Below are 19,489 nucleotides of genomic sequence, written 5' to 3'. Positions count from 1 at the left end.
TGCGACGGTAAATACTGGCGCTTCATTTGATAAAATACGCATAATGGTAAACAATAACTTGAACATCCGTTTTGACTGCACAGAATACTCGCCAAACAGATTTAACAACAACATCAAAGAACCCAGAAAATTAACTTGTTTCAGTTGTCGCGTATCTACCGTCGCTAACATGCACAATTAATCATTCTTCAGTGCTACGGTTTCTTTCTCCTGTCTTGGGAAAAATAAACACACACACGCATGAAACACGTTTCTCGAATTGTTCAATGACTTTGTTCAATGACTTTGCATTGAGAGGTGTTGCTTGGTTTCGCACTTGAACATTAAATTCTCAAATTCTTATTTTTTCTGATTGCTCTGTCATTTTCCCTGGGTATATATACATTTTTCTTTTGTTTTTGTATCTTCCTTCTAGGACCTATGGGTGGAATGGGCATGAATATGGGAATGGAAGGGCAATGGCACTACATGTAACGCTCACCTAGTTAACAAATCAGAGAGGGGGAAGTAAGTACTACCAATTGTTGCTTTTTTTAATTTGAGGGTTGGGATTTGAATAAATAAACACAACTGCAAAAAAAAAAGCTAAAAAAAAGGTTTACAGAGTCCAATCAAGGCCAGTTGTTTGGCAGCCAGTTTCATTTTTTGGAGTTGTCCTATACCCGTTCCATTGTTCCCCTTCCTGTTTACCTGCACATTTGCATGCCCTTGCCCCTCACCACCCTGTCATGCCCATTTCTAAACACTTGCTTTTTAGATTTGTGACTTATTTTACTATTGCTATTATTACACTGGCAATTTAAGGGACATGCTGTGCGTTCTTCGAAGTCGAAGATTCGGTACGGTTTTCATGTTTGGTGCTTTGAGCGAAAAGGGAAATCTGAACGCAGTGCGCTTTACGATCAAACTTTATACCTGCTTGAAAAACAGGAGGCCAATTTTCCATTACAGGAGCGCGTAATTATATGTAAACATAATGGCTCCAGTGTTTACCGTTTCCTAATTTAATTACCTTTCAAGTTCAAACAATCTCAATATAATTGATCTAACGCTCAGCTTGTTTTGGAACCATTACGTTTTGTCCTCTCCAATAAACAGCGGAGCATGTAAACTTTGTGTTTCTACAAGCATTTAATGCATGCAACCATTTATACGTGTAATTTGAATATGCATATATATTAAAATGAACCATTTAAAATACATTTCCCAAGTTAAAAGTACAATGAACGTACCGTCATAGTGTGCAGTGTCCCTTGAATTGTGCATCAGTACAGTTGACAAAGTGTCCTTGGTTTGTTTTATTTTACAAAATTCACCGGCCGTCACCATTTAAAGATGTGCAGTGTGTGCCGTTCTTTTCAATCACACCTTGGTACCACGTGGGGTCATTTAAATGTCATAACAGAGTGGTAATTGGCAACCACAATTGGGAAGATGTTATTAAAAGAAAACTTAATGCAGCCGCTGCTTCGTGTGAACTCTACCAAATCTAGTTATATTAAATATGTTTTTTTTTTACCTGGCATAGGAGAATAAATCGCCATGGTATTCTACCGGCAACTGAAAAAAAAATGCTGTCCTATCATAAAATATTTTACACAATCGCATACAACCATTAAGAAGGAGAGCGGGGGGAAAAATTGTAAAATAAAGAGATTGCTTTTCAGCTCGGGTGATTTTTAATGTGCTGCTCTGAAATTGGCCGAATATTACACGCTCAGTGATCAATTAAATTAACAGAGCGATGCGATAACTTTATTTAATTAAGAGTGTAGCAATATGCTTTGAGTCCAGAGTGTAATTACAGGGTACGTCCATTGTGCACTCGGGGAGGGACTGTACGTCTGATCCTTTGTGGTGGAGTTAAATACGTCACTAAATTAATTAGTCTAAATACAAACCATAAACAATGTATGGAATACAATCCACTTAACATATACAATACGCTCATTATTTTCAGCTCAGAGCATTACAACGGAGCTTGGGGTTCATAGAATTTGTCAATCGAATGATGCTATTTCTTCCCTATCGTGTGATTGCAATGCACGAAAACAAAATCTCCCATTCTTATTCTTATTATTTGTTCAATCATGTAAGCGTCAGTGTTACATTTTACGAAAGGGAGTATCTACCTCTTTACAAGTGTGTTTATTTATTCAGTCCGGTAATGGTCGTATTTTGATCTGTCATTGCTGTTTCCAAGGTCTCGTGACGCATGCTTCAGTGTGCACGTGTAACCGATTGTCGTGGACGCTCGCTCTAATGGACACATACATTAACAGCTAAACTGCACGCCATGGGTTTGCATTACGCTCCTACAATGCCGTGCTTTTGAGTGTAAACTCGATGTAAAATTACGGAACAAGCGCTGAGAGCGCGTTTAACCAATCGGCTTTTCGCAAAAGACGTCTTAACGCTCAGCGGTTCGTGATGATGCGGCGGAGCCACGAGGGCATGGGGTGGCATGTGCAGCGGTTGTGCCGTTGGTTAGGTGTGGGCGAGGTGGCTCTTTGTTCCGGTCGGGGTACCGAGTGGGCTTGCGACGATTTGTCGAAGCCACAGATGAAAATTAAATCAATGTATATAGATATTGAAAAAAATATCTACACTTCATTTGGCTAAATTCTAATTCTGAGAATGCAAAAGCAATTATTTGACCGTCATGCCAAGAACATTTCTCTGTATGGTGGGCAGGTCGTAAAGTGCTGCCCCCTAGCGTGTGGGCAAGAGGTCACTTGAATGGATCTCAGAAGTGGCTCTGTGAGATCTACTTCTGCAGACCTTTCTCTGATGCACAATGTGAGGATGCGCTTCTCTGCGATAGTCCCCAATGCGTTATTTGCATCACGACATAACGCCGGTAGCCTCACTGGGATAAATTGGTCGGCAAAAAAAAGACAAAAATGAAATCCCAAACTAACAATTGGCATGCTGCTCAGCAGAAGTATGCAGGACCGCAGGCCACCACTTACCACACAGTAGTGGGCAAGACTAGGTCACTTCCCCCATACGGCTCCTATCAGTGGCATTCGCAGAATGAGGGCATCTGGTCTCCACCAGCCGCCTGATAAAAGTGTGCAACTGCGGAAGATTTTAAAGACAGTCCCTACCACTGCTTTGCACAGTGTAGGATCGCCACTGCCCAGCGAGAATATGAATCGCGCTGCCCAACGCAGCAATCTCTGCACACGCCACTGGTCCGCCAGCCGGATACACCAACTATTACAGTATTTGCCGTATATGTTATACCCTCTCGAGTGGCTGTCTTGAGCTCTGTCGAGTGAAGGCCAGAAAGCTGCCAGCTGTGGCCTGAGCAAGCAATTGCAGGACAGCACCTTGAGATTTTAAAACACGTATGAAGGTAAAGGGGCAAATCTGCAATTGCTGGCTCATGCCACTGCGGGCTAAAGAGCCTCCACCAGAGGGAGCTCTAGAGATCCTCCATATATTAATAAATGATATGCAAGTATATATATATGTGTGTGTCTCTATATTTATAAAGGGCCAAGGTGGAGACAATGTTGTTGATTGTGTTTTGTCGCCGGTGTGCCTTGCTTGTACGCGCACAGGCCTACACGGAATGCCGGGGGAATACATCACGCAAGGCGGCCTGGGGCTCGGCATGTCGCCCGCCGGTTACACCTCACCACAGATGGCGGCGGCGGCGGCTGCTGCCCACCACCATCACCACCACCACCACCACCAGTCACAGCTGCACCACGGGCACGGGGCCCCCATGCACTCCTACCTCCCCGGGCACCATGCATCGCAACTGCACCACGCGCCGCACCACGCCATGATGATGCCGGGCGGCCACGCGTCCGGCATGAGCATGGCAGCGGTAGCGGCGGCGGCAGCCGCCAGCCCCACCGGCATGATGGGAGCTCCTGGCGATCCCGGTTTGGTTGGGCAGGTTATGGACATCCACGCCCAGTAAAAAGGGAAAACTCCAACTACAAGCACGACAACTACGAAAAGAGGAAAAAGAAAAACCGTAACGCTAATAAAAAAGAAAAAATATATATGTAAAAAGAATCAAACAACAACAACAACAAACTTAAGAAGCAAAACAAACAAAAACTATGTCAGGAAGATAAAAATGAAAGTTCCGCAGAATGGCAGACGAAGCTAAACCGAACTTTTACATGTTATCACAGTCACCGCCATCAAACCGACCCGCCTTTTACTACGTCGCAGAATCATTGTAGCCGTGACCTCAGAGAGAATGCGGGGGAGAGAGAGAGAGAGATGATGGTGGTGGTGGTGGGAAAGAGAAAGAACGAGGAGCAGGAAGACAAACCGTCGTCGAATCGAAATGACGCTGTCATTTCCACAGCACAGTCTGTGCCGTGCCGAGGCTTTCTGTTGAATTTTTTTACCATCCGAACTCTTTAACGCCACCAATCCGTGATGCACAAAGAACGGAGAGAGAGGCACTCGGCAGTCCCACTGATGTCATGGCAATTTTTTTTTCTTTATTTATTTCTTATTACTTTTTTGTTTATTTTTCTTCTCATCGAATTGATGTTGCTTGCATTTTTTATTTTTGCTGTGCTGTGACGTCGCAGTCAAATCACATCTCAAAAATCGGCTTGGCAGTGTTTATTTAAATGCATCACATAAGTAAAAACAACAAATAATAAGCATGCTCAATTTTAAGCAGCTTTACTTTTTAAGCCTTCACTTTGGCGCGATTTACTGTGATTCAAACTGTATTTATGGCATCGCTGATGCTTTTTGCAATCCTAATCAGGCAACATTCCTTTGCGAGCACTATACTAAATTCTGCGGCCAAGCATGAAAATTACTCGTTCTTTCTGTAGCTGCATTTGTGATCATGTAACTACCAACCCCTACCCACCATCTGCGTCCGTGATGTTGGAGATGCGATCCTTCACCTTCCAGAAACTCTGTTTTGTGATCATGACCTCTGAACTTTAACCTCTGTTGGGCTTCCCCACCCTTTCCTCCCATTCCTGGTCTTTCCAAAGCCCCCCGCCCTCCTCCACAACACAACCTCGTGGCTTCCCATACCCTCTCTCCCCACCCATTCACCAAGCCTCATAAACACAGCGACTCAATAGAAGAATGTGAAGTCACGTGATCAACAAACTTTTACCGTTTATTTCCATTCACGTTTAAACGCTCTCTGCTCAACACACACACATCACCATCACCAACATCAGCCCGGATCAATTTACTGCTGGATTAAGGCCTCGCCACAACCGTCGCCATCTCTCATGGCCCCCACGACACAACAATGTCATCTTATATAGCATGCTAGATATGTGGTCAGGCACACCCCATCATTTGTTCATATGGTTTCGTCTAACTGCAATTCAAATGCGTTACATTTGTTTAACTTTTGCATGAGACATTTACAAAAAAAAAAAAATTTACTTTGGAAATTGGAAATATTATTTTATTTTCTTGGCACATTTTAGGGGACCTGTATGTGTTTTTTTCTCGTATGGAATTCGTTCAGTGTTCTGATGAAGAGGCAGGCTAACGCTAACATGTCTGTAACTAAGCTGCGGTCAAGGGTTAAAGTCAACGACCATTACGTTTGTGTTTAGACAGAGGTGAGTGACCTAATTAGGAATTTTGTCTGCCAATTGCGTGCAGACCACCTTGCATAAAATGCATACCTACCTACCCGCGAGAAGCCCTCTGTTTTGAAAAGGGGTCCAATAGGATAATAGCGAGGAATTTCAAATTCCTGCAGGGAGCTATATAGGATTCGTTTAGAATTCCTACCGATTTTATTTCTGTGTCTTATGGAATCCCGTGGGATTTTTCATTTCTTTTGGCAGGGAACAATATTATTATTACGTGGATTATTACTACACTAATGTGAGTTTGTTTCTTTTGTTTTATTTCGTACTTCAAATCTTAAAAAAAGAAAAAAAATCTGCGTAAGCTGTAAACTCTCACACACACACACGGGCCGAATGCGATGTCTAAGCTCTTACATATGCACAGCACCTTGCAAAATAATACAACACGAAACCCGAGGAATATCATTATTATTTGCTTCGACCTTTTTTTTTTTTTGCCTACACACCACATCCCTAATATGGCGGTGCTGATCACTCCTCTCGAACAACGTAAAGATAAAAAAAAACCACGTGTGATAAAACAAAAGTTAAGATAAATAAAAAAATGAAAAAAATATATAAATATATTATGGCTGGATTGATATCATTTTGTAACCGGTAAAGTCAAAGACTTTTAATGTCCTGTCACTTTTGGACTGCACTTAATGCCCTCTTTAATGCTTAGATACACGTAATGTACAGGTTTATTTTGGATTAGTGTTTCTAAGCTGCATATCCTGATGCGTAATAAAACGGACTGTGAAGTAAGTGTCAACTGTGTTAATTTGCAACAAACATACAAAAAAAATCGTCATCATTTTTAGATGTTCCTATTTGTAAAATATGCACAGTATTGTAGTAGCTCTCTCTCTCTCTCTCTCGTGATGCATGCTGGTCTCAACCTGCCCTCTTTTCGTTAGTAACGCTCTCAGATTGAGACCTTTAGCCGTGTCTGTTGTATGCTTAAATAATAAAAAAAACACAAAAAAAACACAGATGTCAGAAAACTTGTAATATTTTTGTTTTGTTCATTTTTGTTGTCGGGCTTGTTTAAATGATGTTTTACTTTGTGGTAGACTGAAATTATTGCCCCCCCCCCCCCCCCCCGTCAAAATCCATGCTGTGTTCTCAATACGTTTCATTGCAAGTTGACATTAAATGCGTTTCAAAGGAGCCTTGTTCACTTTCGTGTGGCTCAAATGGGGAGGGATGGAGGGGAGTGGTACCAGTTGCTTCATTTCAGACTTTTTCCACCCTCTATCTTCTGCTTCTCTGTTATTCAGTGCAGAGCAACAGCGGCAGCAACAACATCAAGAAGCAAGAACGTGTCTCTCGATGTATGTATCTGTGTGCACTATGCGAGGAGCGGTGGTGTTGCGGTCCGCCCGCTGCGTTACGAACCCGGCGACCCGAGTACAACTACCGCTCATGGCCAACACCGGTGACAATTATTTGAACTGGTACCTGGGCCTCCACTAGGTCGACTCAGCTGCAAATAAATAACTGGTGCAGTGTGTAAACATAAGCATTGGGGAAACAAAGTCGGTAGGCCGTGGTGCTGGCCACCCACCCCTTCGTGTACCGTGCAGGCCTTCATAGGTGCTCACTAACAGCACATGCCCCGACAGTCTAAGGCTATAGGGGGGATCTTTGTCTGTCCGAAGTATGGTACTCGATGGCCCTATGCTTGCTCCAATGTGTGTATGAGTGTTAAAGGCTACATGGGGGGAACATCTGAGCATATGTTACACTGCACGTGTATACACAAAGTTCTGTGCTGACCCGTTAGGCAAAATGTCTAAATATTTACTCCTGTTGAGCACGTGGCTTTACAATTTAACTGCTCAATTAAGCTCACTTATTACATTATATGAGTATTGGGTGCATTCACATGCTATACCAGAAACTTGCAACTGGCTAATGTTTACTTTGTTGTCTTGGGTTTCACGCCTCGCAAGAGACACGTTACTTGGTTCACTGTTGATGGTGGTCGTCTGTTTATACGTGTTTAGCACGAGCCTTCAAGTACTGTAATGTAAAACTTCAGGCTGACCCTGTCCTATAAGTGAAACCAATCGGCTACCGGGATGGAATTATTTAATAGCCCACATTTGAAACGAAAATTGTTTTGGAATTGGTCTTTTTGTAAGCTCTGATTCGACCGAAATGTGTGCCAATTTTTCAGCTTCCTAGCCCTTCGAGAAGATCGGTATCATGTACATTTGCTGTTAACCCCAACTGCTCATCTCGGCCAAAATTGTCTTTTAAATTACAAAACAAAACGCCGTACAAAGAAAAATAACACGTCATACAAGTTACGCTATTATAAGCGTCAAGGTCTGTGTGTGTGTGTGTGTGCAGTGCATGCCCCAGTGAAGATTGTGTAAACGTACGTGTGGTGGTCGTCTGCAACAGCCATGCTGATGACCACTGGACTAGGCGATGCACTTATATGTAGTATTTGTTTATGCGGGTAGGAGGGTTCACAAGTGTGTGTCTGCATTCAATCGCACGTCTTATATGAGCACAAATCAGCTCTCTCCGGCCAAAATACCCACGTAAGTAAAACAAAAGACGTGGAGACCAAAGTTGGAAATTCATGTTTTCGGGTTGTCCTAAGATGCGGTTGCATTTCTACCCGATATTAATTCAGATCATTATGCAAAGCAAAACAAACCGACCAGCCTATCCCGTAAATCAACACGTTCTAATATCTTTGAGGCGGTGTTGCGACTATTAATTACCGGTGCCTGAACTTAACCTCGTGTTCAAACCTCGTGTCGTGGTGTCTTTTTGTTGATAATAATTTCCGTCAAAACAAGTGCCAAAGAACAAGGAAGGGTCCCGACGGTGGGCAACTGCTGGTGTCGCTTGCAATGATTTAACTGGAACGCCCCGCGCGCGAATGCACTCAAGAAGAGAAAGAGTCCCCAATTTCAAAACGCGGCGTGATGCATATTTAAATTCACCTTAAGCCAATGCTTCCAGACATTCAGTTCCATCATCATCATCATCGTCGTCGTCCTACTTACCGGTGGATAACTTGAGCCATTTAAATGCTGTTGAGAATTTCGCCGAAACAACAATTAGACTAATTAATTCCGCGTGTGATTAAACAGGAAAAAAAAAGATTCAACAGGTCTAGCAAGGCGGGGGTGCGACATTCATCGTTTCAACAACCGCGGTGATGTTCCAGGCTCGCACGCCCAACGCCAACCAGCTTCGGAGAAACGATCACTACGAATATGTTTGTTAAACTTATCATTACCACAACATTAGTAAGAATAATGGACGTACACATCGCTTGAGGGAACATCACCTGAGTGGTTGCGCAGTGATCGGTTTCGCGCACAGCACCTCGGAACCTTGCCAACTGAGTTCGATTCCCCGCCCACGGGGGACATCATCGGTGAGAGATATTTGAACCGACACTGGGTCCCTCGCTTCCCCACCTTCGTCTTCAGCATCCAGCTTACGCAAACCAGCAGCATGGTGAAGTATGGTCAAACGATAGACCCCCCCTCCCCCTTCGCACCACCGCACGGGCAACGCAGCACTGCGTGGGCGAAGTCGGCCTTCATCGAGCAGTGGATTGACCGAGGGTCTGTGAATTGCGACTTGGCACTAGTATCGTGTAAAATGACTCTGCCTGTCGGTGGAGAATGCTTCAAGCGGTGCGGTAGTCGTGGTGATTGTGCCAGGACCTTGTGCGCATTTAACGAAAATTTATGTGATTGACGCTCGCTGCGTTCATTTCGACGGCTGCGCGGTTGGTTTTGTTACACTCAACTTTTCTTGCTGAACGTTCAATGGAATGAGAGAGTGGATCGACGCGGGGGGGGGGGGGGGCAACAATAAATTAAAGGCGTGCAGGGCGTGATCATTCATATAAATATATAGCGTGGTTGTTTATAAAAACGATGTATGTAAACAAGCTGCGGGTGAGCTTCGTGCGTAAATCACGGGCAGGCCGCAAGGAACGAGCGCGTAAAACAAAATCGCAGGAGCAATGTTCTCAACCCCGCCCGATTGACGATACATTTAATGGATTATTTTTTTTGAACCATTAAGATAAGAAACTTTGGATTAGAATAATGTCGCTACTGGTGGGGATTTTTTTGGTTTTATGATTGGCTGGTGTAGAGGGGAGGCGGTAGTTTTACGACTTGTTCTTAGTTCAGTTTGAAATGTAATTTTAACAAACAATAATACTGTTGAAGAAGAAAATTTTAAGCGTGTGCGCACGAGTATGCGTTATTTGGCGAACGCTAAAATGTTCTCGGTCGTAAACATTTCCACCGAGTGCTGGTTGCTCAATCGCCAGATATCACGAAGGAAGAAACATCTTCCCGAAATTTCCGGGCAGATCGTACCCCCTTAAATTATAAACACAAGGATGTTCGCGATGTAATATTAAGATGGGCCATTGCCCGAAACGTCGTATGATCGTGCGTGCGTGTGTTTATTTTCTCTCCTTCTTGTGGGGGGTGGTGGCAGTGTCATCGGCGAATGCGGCTGAGTTTTTGTTAAAGGCCCCAAGCCTCGTTCCTCGTAAACCCGACATTTTTTTCAAGGAAGAGGAGGCAAAGTTCGGGGGTTAGGTTTGTTGCGATGGGGGTGAGTGAGAGGTGGTGGGTGGGGGTGCGTGGAAGAAGGGAGCAATTGTGGGGGGCTGCACGGACGGACGGGGGGGGGGGGCTGTGGGGGGTGAGTGAGTGGGTGGATGGGTGGGTGGGTGATCTGCCTCGACAAGGCCCCTTTTGTTTATTTGAGCGACTATTTATGGTGGCAAAACACAAACAATGGCAGTCGTAAATATATTTTATGGCTTCGGTTGGTGGGTGTCGGCACAGAAACTGGGGTGCATGCAGAGGTGAGGAGTAGGGGGAGGGGATCCTCTGGGTGGGGCGGAGGGGGGGGGCGCGCAGGAATTGGCCACGCGTTTTGACCGGAGACGTTCAACAGTTGAAACCCGGTCCCTTTCTTTTCTCGTAAGCAATCTTTTCCTCCACGTATATTTATAACAATCATCATCATCATCATCAACAACAACAACAACAACTCAAGCAAACACGTGTTCGATGTGGGGTTTTTTTGTCCTTTACAAAATTATCCCGCGCTGGGAAACACCCTTCGTTCTTAATCGTGAGTTATGCGCTGACAATGAAGGTAAGTACGCATTTATATAATTGTGAACACGTTTTTATTTTTTGGTAAATGCGAGCGGAAGAAAATGTAATTGTTATACGTTTAATCAAAGTGCAGTATCCGACTGTATTTTTTGCAAATTGCCGTGTTCATTTTGTTTGTTTTTATTTGCGTGCCAAGTATGTGCCTGTGCAGTCATCGCATGTTGCGTTCACGACACAGACGGGCACGCGTCTCGTGTCCCGTGCGCGTGTTACGGTCACGTGGGACGCGTGCAAATTTACGGAGTTTGCGATTTCTCGTCAATTTGCGCGACTCTTCTGGAGACAAATCGCAACTTACAATGTGGCGTCCAGGCGTAGTAAAACCCGTTCCTTCTTCGCGTTCAATATGCACAGGGGCCACAGCGGCTTGCATGTTTGCATTATCAGTATACTGTTTCCCATATAGTATACTGCAATGACAGCTAACATTAACGCGCTCGGAATATTACTTAAAAATTAACGGGTATATACTAGTCGGTGTTTATATAAATCGCAGGAACGGTAGGAATATTTGAATTAATATTCTATTAAATGCATTCTAATCGTCACTTGATTATGCGGGTGTGTGTATGTATGTATTAAGCGTGGTATATATGTGTGTACGTACGCCGGTAAATGTGTACACGTGTGTGTGTGTGCGCGCGCGTGCTTGCACGTATCTATATGTGTATGTGTTTATGTATGTGCGTGTGTATGTATGTATGTTTGTATATACAGTCTTTGTGTGCACATCTGTGTATACAGTACATGCGTATGTGTTAACTGTATTGACGTGAGTGTAAAAAGCCCCATTGAAAACCTACCACGGTTACCACACCGCAGAGTAACAGGCGGGACAGACGCTAATATTCACATGCACACACCAAAAAGTTAAACCGAAAAGCAGAGAGAGTGAGACGTTACATAAATTCACAGCAGCTTCATATTAATCTTAGGAAATATATTTCCCCAGCAGAACACCGCGTGAACAGACAATTACGTGACTCGATGGTATTATTATTATGGAACGTTCTTGAATTGTTTCGACGGCAGTGGATTGAAACCCTTTGCGAATCGGATCTGATAATATCGCAGAGACGCAATGAATAATCATTCTCTTTCATCATCGCACACCAAGTGAAGACGAGACCTCCCCCCACCTCTAATGTACCGTCAATGTATGCTATTCAAGAGAATCTGCTATAAAATAATGCGTCTCTAATCCCATTCGGCAGAACGCGTAAGAGAAGTGCGCGAGTCGCCTGTAAGCGATTAAATGGATATTCGATATGATTGCGCGGGATAAAAGGCTGCAAATTGCATATAATTACACGCCGCACTTATCTGCGCATTGCGATGTGCGTGCGTGTGTGCGTGCGTGTGTGTGTGTGCGTGTGTGCGTGCGTGTGTGTGCGTGTGGGTGTGTATGTGTATGTGCGCGTGTGTGTGTGTGTGCGTGTGGGTGTGTATGTGCGCGTGTGTGTGTGTGCGTGCGTGTGTGTGTGTGTGTGCGTGTGTGTGTGTGTGCGTGCGTGTGTGTGTGCGTGTGCGTGTGTGCGTGCGTGTGTGCGTGCGTGTGTGTGCGTGCGTGTGTGCGTGCGCGTGTGTGCGTGCGTGTGTGTGCGTGTGTGAGTGCGCGTGTACGTGCGTGTGTGTATGTGCGCGTGTGCATGCGTACCTGTGTGCGTGTGTGCGTCTGTGTGCGTGTGTGCGTGTGTGTGTTGTAACCCTACACGTGGCGCGTAAATCGCAGCGAGCAGCACCCGTCCGTCCATCACCGCCATCGGCGGCGTCAGCCATGCTCAATCCACTGCTGACTGAAGAAGCGTCCTCGCGAAGCCGCCCTCCGACGATGCAGCAATCCACGTGGCAATCCTCCTGAATGACACGAGCTGATTCCATCGCTCCATCTCATACGCGTGTGTACGTACATATATACCAGTAACATATTCCTCCCTCTCACACGCGCTCCTCTCCAACCTTGGCTGTCACTCCGTCATTATTCTCGACCCTGCGGTTCCAGCGACCGAGGCAGAACCCGCGTCGTTCAGTGACACTTTGCTCGCGTATAAGAACTAACATGCGATAACATTGCATACAAGTGTACGCGTGCAGCAGCCACTCGCCTGCGCATTTGTCACTGTGTGATATTCGATCCCGTGCGTGCATATAATAACGCAGGCCCCGCTAGCGAGATTGTTGATGTCGCCGGACCTCGGGATATGACTCCAGGCTTGGTGGAGGCATTACCATCCAGCAGTGGATTGACCACGTCTGCTGATACTGCTGATGATGGCGGTGACGCAATACGAGCCCGTTCCTGTCCGTTCTCGTGTCTGTCTTTAATGGTGTTATTTTCTCAAACGCTATGGCCCAACTCGCTCTGTGAGTGCATGCGCGTGTGTGTGTGCGTGTGTGTGTGCGTGTGTGTGCGTGTGTGTGCGTGTGTGCGCGTGCGTGTGTGCGTGCTGGTGTGTGTGTGTGTGTGCTGGTATGTGTGTGTGTGCGTGCGTGTGTGTGCTGGTGTGTGTGTGTGTGCTGGTGTGTGCGTGCGTGCTTGTGTGCGTGCTGGTGGGTGTATGCCTGCTGGTGTGTGTGCTGGTGTGTGTGCGTGTGTGTGTGCGTGCGTGTGTGCGTGTGTGTGCGTGTGTGTGTGTGCGTGTGTGTGCGTGTGTGTGCGTGTGTGTACGTGTGTGTGCGTGCTGGTGTGTGTGCGTGCTGGTGTGTGTGTGTGCGCGTGTGTGCGCGTGTGTGCGTGTGCGTGTGTGTGCGTGTGTGTGTGCGTGTGTGTGCGTGTGTGCGTGTGTGTGCGTTTGTGTGTGCGTGTGCGTGCTGGTGTGTGTGTGCGTGTGTGCGTGTGTGTTCGTGTGTGTGCGTGTGTGTGTGTGTGCGTGTGTGTGTGCGTGTGTTCGTGTGTGCGCGTGCGTGTGTGCGTGCTGGTGTGTGTGCGTTTGTGTGTGTGCGTGCTGGTGTGTGTGTATGCGTGTGTGCGTGCTGCTGTGTGTGCTGTTGTGTGTGTGCGTGCTGGTGCGTGTGTGTGCGTGTGTGCGTGCTGGTGTGTGTGTGTGCGTGTGTGCGTGCTGGTGGTGTGTGGGCTGGTGTGTGTGTGTGCGTGCTGGTGTGTTTTTGCGTGCTGGTGTGTGTGTGTGCGTGTGTGCGTGCGTGCTGCTGTGTGGGCTGGTGTGTGTGTGTGCGTGTGCGTGCGTGTGTGTGTGCGTGTGTGCGTGCGTGTGTGTGTGTGCGTGCTGGTGTTGTGTCTCCTCTCGCTCTCTCTTACCGTGATTGATAAGGCCCAAGGGGGAATGCAAAAAAGAAGGGAAAAAAATGAGCGCATCTCATTGAGTTGGAATAACAAATGAGGGTGACGGCTGTCCAGGACGCGAGCGATGCCTCCTCTCGTTTTCTCTGTTGCATTTTCAAAACTCGAGGAATTGCATCCCACGTGCGTTGCTGGCGTGCGATGAAGGTTGATCAACCCCCCCCCCCCACTCACCTACTCGCCCCCCCCACCACCAACAAACAAGAAAACTCAACCACCCATTTTGCTGCCTTCAACACACATCGACCCGTTTACAGGCGACATTTACGGTGGCAAGCCACATCATAACGCGCATAGCAACGCCACACTGCTCATGCGTATTCATTCATACAGAAGACGCCGATTGCATAGAGCGCGTGAGTATACACGTGCGCATAGCCACACACACACCCCGCACAGCTGCAACACACAGCGAGCCGAGAGGAACCATTCACATCTCACCTCCCCGCTGATAAAGGTATTTATTTGTCAATGCGCTCGTACCGCGTTTATGATACAGCGTGGAATAATTAAGCGGTGTGTGTGTGTGTGTGCAGTCATTTAATCCCGACATGTACGTGTGTACGCATCGCACACGCACGCACACAACACACGAGCGCTCGAGCATCGATACGCGCGGACACACGCGGACACGCGCGCATCCGTGACCACGCCACAAGCACACAGCAGATACGCCGCCTTGCCGTAAAATCCCGGCGGCGTCGGAGTCCGCGTGCAGCAGCAGCCAAGCGCCGCGGGTCCGCGCGGGCTACACAAGTCGCTCTCCTCGCCAATGTTTCGTGTGCGTGCACGCCGTTTCGTGTGCGTCCGGTCACGATGCGTGTGCGTAGGCGGGTTGCGGAGAGAGCCACTCTCTCTCTCTCTGCATTGGTGGTTAGCTGCAGTCGTTGTGCGAATTTGTTCTAACGATGACAATGACTTCGTGCGTCTCGTTTACAATCGCACGAAATCGCCGTTGTTAACGTGGGCTTCATTCAGCAGTAGATTGACCACGGCTGATAATGATGATGATGATGATTTATAATGGACGATCATCGCACATGTGAGGATCCGTGAACTGTTGATCCTCCAAAAGGAGCCACTGAATGAGAGTCGCATTTGATAAGCGCGAGCGCGCGCGCGCGGATTCCGAGAGGGGAGGAGGGCGCGCGCTGCGCTGCCAGCACCTCGCGCAATCGAAGGCTAAAAATACTGCCGCCGATGCCACTGCTGCATGAGCGAAGAGGAAGAGAGAGAGAGCGAGCGAGATAGGAATTCCCGCTGCCACGCTCACGCTCTGTCTCTCTGCCAGTGAATATGAGTTGCGTTCGAAATGCCAGCGCGCCCTCGTGACGTGTACGCGCTGCCAAAGCACACTAGCAGTTGTTTACGCACGCGGTTCACGCAGTACTTGCCTCGTACGTAACGTGCACACACACACACGCGCGCGCGTGCGTGTGTGTTTGTGGGAAGGGAGCCGTGGCGCCGTGGTTAGCGCGGCAGCGTTGCGAATCCCCGGCGAGCAGAGTTCGATTCCCGCCCACAGCCAACATCTGAACCGTTCCTGAGCCTCCCATGTGTCGACTGAGCCTCAAATGAGTAGCTGCTGCGGTGTGTAAAACATCGCCACAGGGAGACAACTGCGACCGGGCGTGGTGTTGGCCACCCACCCCCCTGTGTGCCGTGCCGGCCTTCATAGGTACTCGCAAACAGCACTCGACTTGCCCCAACAGTCTGATAAAGGCGTTGTCTTTGTGTGTGAATTTAGAAAAAAATAAAGTGTGGAGCGGTGGGGCATTGGTTGGCTCCACCGCTCTCTGGACTTGGCGAACGGCGTCAGGAATTACCGTGGGACCCTCGGCTTGGCCGACGCGGTCTTGCATAGAGAGCTGTGGCTGGTGAAGAAATAAAAAAACATCTGAATTGGGGGAGACGAGGCGACCGAGCGTGGTGCTGGTCACATCAGCGCCTCATGCATTTCGCCAACCTCAATAGGTGCTCGCTAACACCACTTACCCCAAGGGTCTCTTTGGCTATGGGAGGACATATTTGTCTTCGTGATTAAAAGTCTATTTTCGTATTTTCTTTCTCGTGTATGTATTTGAAAACCCAACAAACTTTCTAAATGTGCTGTTCATATTGAACACAACGCACATGCTGACACATATCGCACGCGTGTCTTTGGGCGCAAGTCTAGAGAATGACTGTTGGGGCAAGTGCTGTTAGCCCGCACCTAAATGTGCCGTACACAAACATGACACACACACACACACAGCCGTCACGTGTCCATACACATGTATCCACAGGCGTTTGGTGAGGGTGAGCGGTATGAAATCTGTGTAATTCGCGTGCGCGTGTGCTGCGTCGTACAAGCACCATTCGCATGCCCGCGGCACGCGAGTGTGTATCGTAAGTGTACGAGGCTTTGTCATTTGTCTGCGTTTCATGCTACGCACAGGGACCCTTCACACATTCGTGCACGGGATGTCTTCGGCGAGGACGACGTGTACGCGCGTCTGTGTCCGAGCCGTGCACGACGCGTGCTTGCCGCTGAACGCGCGCTCAAGGCGCGGCTCGCACGCGATGCCCTTTGGCGCATGAGATGAACCGCCAACCCCTCTCCATTCGCGTTTGGAATAGCGGCGCGCCTGCCTTACGTCACGACGTCACTCACCCCACACATCCCCCCGAGGGCAGGACACGTGAAAGGGAGACATCGCCTTAAAGAGGGGGGGCCGCGAGGTATCGCTCTCCCAAGGAAACAAACGTGTTTAACACCCGCAAGGTGAACAAATGCGCGTTCCTAGAAGCCTCGCCACGTCCTCGACGCGCTCCCGTTTCGCGTCTTTCTCTCGCTCCGCTCCTCATAGTTACCCGGCATTTCTAATTAATGGCGAGGCGGGCCGAGTTTCAAGCTCGCGCCCCATTGAAGAGCGGCCGGTTTAAGATGTCCCCAACGCCAATTAAAAATATATATCCTCTCTCCCGTCTCCCCCTCGCTCCGCCGAGTGCACGACTCAAGTGTCGCGCCGTATCCTATGTACGCCGCGCGCTGCTTCTTCAACGGCTGGAGTCGTGTTTAGGGGGCTTGTGTTGAGATGTCTGGGTGGCTCGTGGTGGTGGTGGTGGTGGTGATGTTGGGAGGGTGGTGGAACGGACCGGCGAGGATGGTGAAGTTGCACTCGAAGAGGGGGAGGGGGGACGATGTTGGTGGAGGCAATAGTGTGCGAACGAGGTTGCGTCGTTGTTGTTGCGCTTGACGAGCCCGAACGGCGAATTCGTCTCGTGCGTGCGGTACTGTGTACCCATGTGCAGCGCAGCCCGAAATCATCAATGCACTGCTGGACGAAGGCCTCTCCGCGTCGTATCGGCCATGGTGGTTGGGTGACCATACTTCACCACGCTGGTCAGTGCGGGTTGGCGAAGGGGCAGGGGGCTGGGATGCCAAAAGTCGCCGGGAAAGTGACTCAGAAAAGTTCAAAGCGCAGTGTGCTAACCACGCTGCGACCGCCCTACCCACAGTCCTATGAATATGTTTTGTTAATGCAGCTTGTGCATTAAGAAATTGATGCAATGATTTTGCCCGTCTGGAACGCAACGTGCATGTACGCATGAATATAATTGACACGCTGCGTAAAGTCGGGCCAAATTTAGATGAAAATCGGAAGACATGTAGAATTTTTTTTGTTTGTGACGATTAAAGATTGGACACAAAATAAACAAAACACTCGAAATGTTTGTCTCAGATTGTTCCCTATGTCGGTGTGCACTTTTTTGAACCTGTAGCAATATTGAATACATTGTAGTTGCGTTACGACATGAAATACAAAAAAGACAAAGATCCCCCATATAGCCTTAACATACTGTTGGGGCAAGTGCTGTTAGCGAGCATCTATTAAGGCCGGAACGGCACACGAGGGGGTGGGCGGCCATCACCACGCCCGGCTGTTTTTGTCTCCCCCAGTGGCGATATTTACACACCGCACAAGGTACTCATTTGAGGCTGAGTCAACCTAGGAGAGGCCCAGGATCGGTTCAGATAATCGTCCCTGGTGTTCGCCGTGAGCGGGAATAGAACTCGGGTAGCCGGGCTCGTAGCGCAGCGTAGCGCTAACCACTGCACCACCGCTCCCCGTATACAAAGACACACACACAGACACACACACACGGACACACAGACACACACACGGACACACAGACACACACACACACCACATTATTTACATGCGATGTTGAATCGGCAATGGTAATGGTTCTGAACGACACTGGGGCCCAGATGAGATTCCACGTGGCACCTTTCTGTGAGCTGCGATTTTTTAACAAAGAAATAAATAAATCCGTCGTGACTTTCATGACGCGGTGCAATTGGTCAGATCATTGTAGCAGAAGAGGGAGAGAGAGAGAGAGAAACACACAGCCACTGCACACGAGTCAGAGAGTTCATACGAATTACGCACTGTACTGCCCTAGTTAACCCTGTGTGTCGATGCCTATGTGGCTTTACAAACGTCACGCAATTGAAACGTATTTTTTTTATTGAGATCAACGTTGCGAAAATGAACCCCCTTTCTCTCCCCGCACGCTAAACGCAACACCATTGGCGTGTAACAGCCCTTATAGAATGATATTGGTTCATGATGTGTGCTGTGAAGCAGCATGGTTCAAAGCGCATATAAGCAGAGCTCCGTCCCGTGTCTTTACCTATATATATCAATTATTTAGCTAATTATCTTAAGTCCATCAGGCTATTGTCTTCCCAGACCAATATTTTGATTGGTCTGAAATGCCAGTAAGGCGATGGACCATTAATACTATTGGTCTAGAAAGCCAATTAGCCGATGGACTCAAATTTGTATACGTATATGTTTGGAGACAGAACGGAGTTGTGATTAAGCATGCTTTCATATGCATATGGATAGCCACGTGTTATCCTAACACTATCTATAGACAGCATTTATGTATACGTATTAATTCCCTATGATAAATCCATTACTCATAAATAGATCAGTCGATGCTCGTTCGAGCAGAGCGCCGGAGGGCTTGGCACGACCGCGCGTTGAGTTGCCCGGGAAGGAGTCGAGGGTGAGAGACTCCGAGCTCGTGACAGCGCTGGTCAATTGGGGAGCCCCTAAGCAAAAATTACATTGGTGGGGAGGTGGGGGGGGCGGCACTTTCTACGTTTAAACTCCTCGTGAGATGACAGCAGAGATTGAAATGTCGAAGATGGGAGAATTGAGACCGTTCGGACAGAGATGTAGCATCATGGAGAGATCCAGACACAAAGACGGAGTGCCGTTATTGACGTCCAGACAAAAGTAATGGCATGTTAATCAGCTGTTTGTGTTAGTTGGGTTATTGTGTTTCTCGGGATCTAAATGTGAGCTGATATGTTGGTGCACCCCTTATTTCAATGATGAATCGGG

At 47.7% G+C, this 19,489-nt stretch overlaps 1 protein-coding gene across 4 annotated transcripts in view; it reads left to right on the top strand.

Annotated features, from left to right (window-relative positions):
- LOC144727448 (homeobox protein Meis1-like) overlaps positions 1-4,105 on the top strand; it is a 141,705-nt gene extending 137,600 nt beyond the window's left edge. For 3 of the 4 annotated variants that reach the window (XM_078606284.1, XM_078606283.1, XM_078606282.1), the window contains exon 12: positions 3,570-4,105. In XM_078606284.1, coding sequence (XP_078462410.1) covers positions 3,570-3,937 — 368 coding nt within the window. In that variant the 3' untranslated portion in view covers positions 3,938-4,105. Of the gene's footprint in view, positions 1-415; positions 508-3,569 lie in introns of all 4 variants that reach the window. The other variant, XM_078606285.1, reaches the window with a different exon arrangement.
- Positions 4,106-19,489: the final 15,384 nt, after the last annotated feature.

The sequence above is a fragment of the Lampetra planeri genome, chromosome 25 (assembly GCF_965212315.1).
Source record: "Lampetra planeri chromosome 25, kcLamPlan1.2.h2, whole genome shotgun sequence".
Classification (NCBI taxonomy): domain Eukaryota; kingdom Metazoa; phylum Chordata; class Hyperoartia; order Petromyzontiformes; family Petromyzontidae; genus Lampetra; species Lampetra planeri.
Note: the sequence above shows the minus strand (reverse complement) of the source record. Positions and strands in the feature narration are given on the sequence as shown.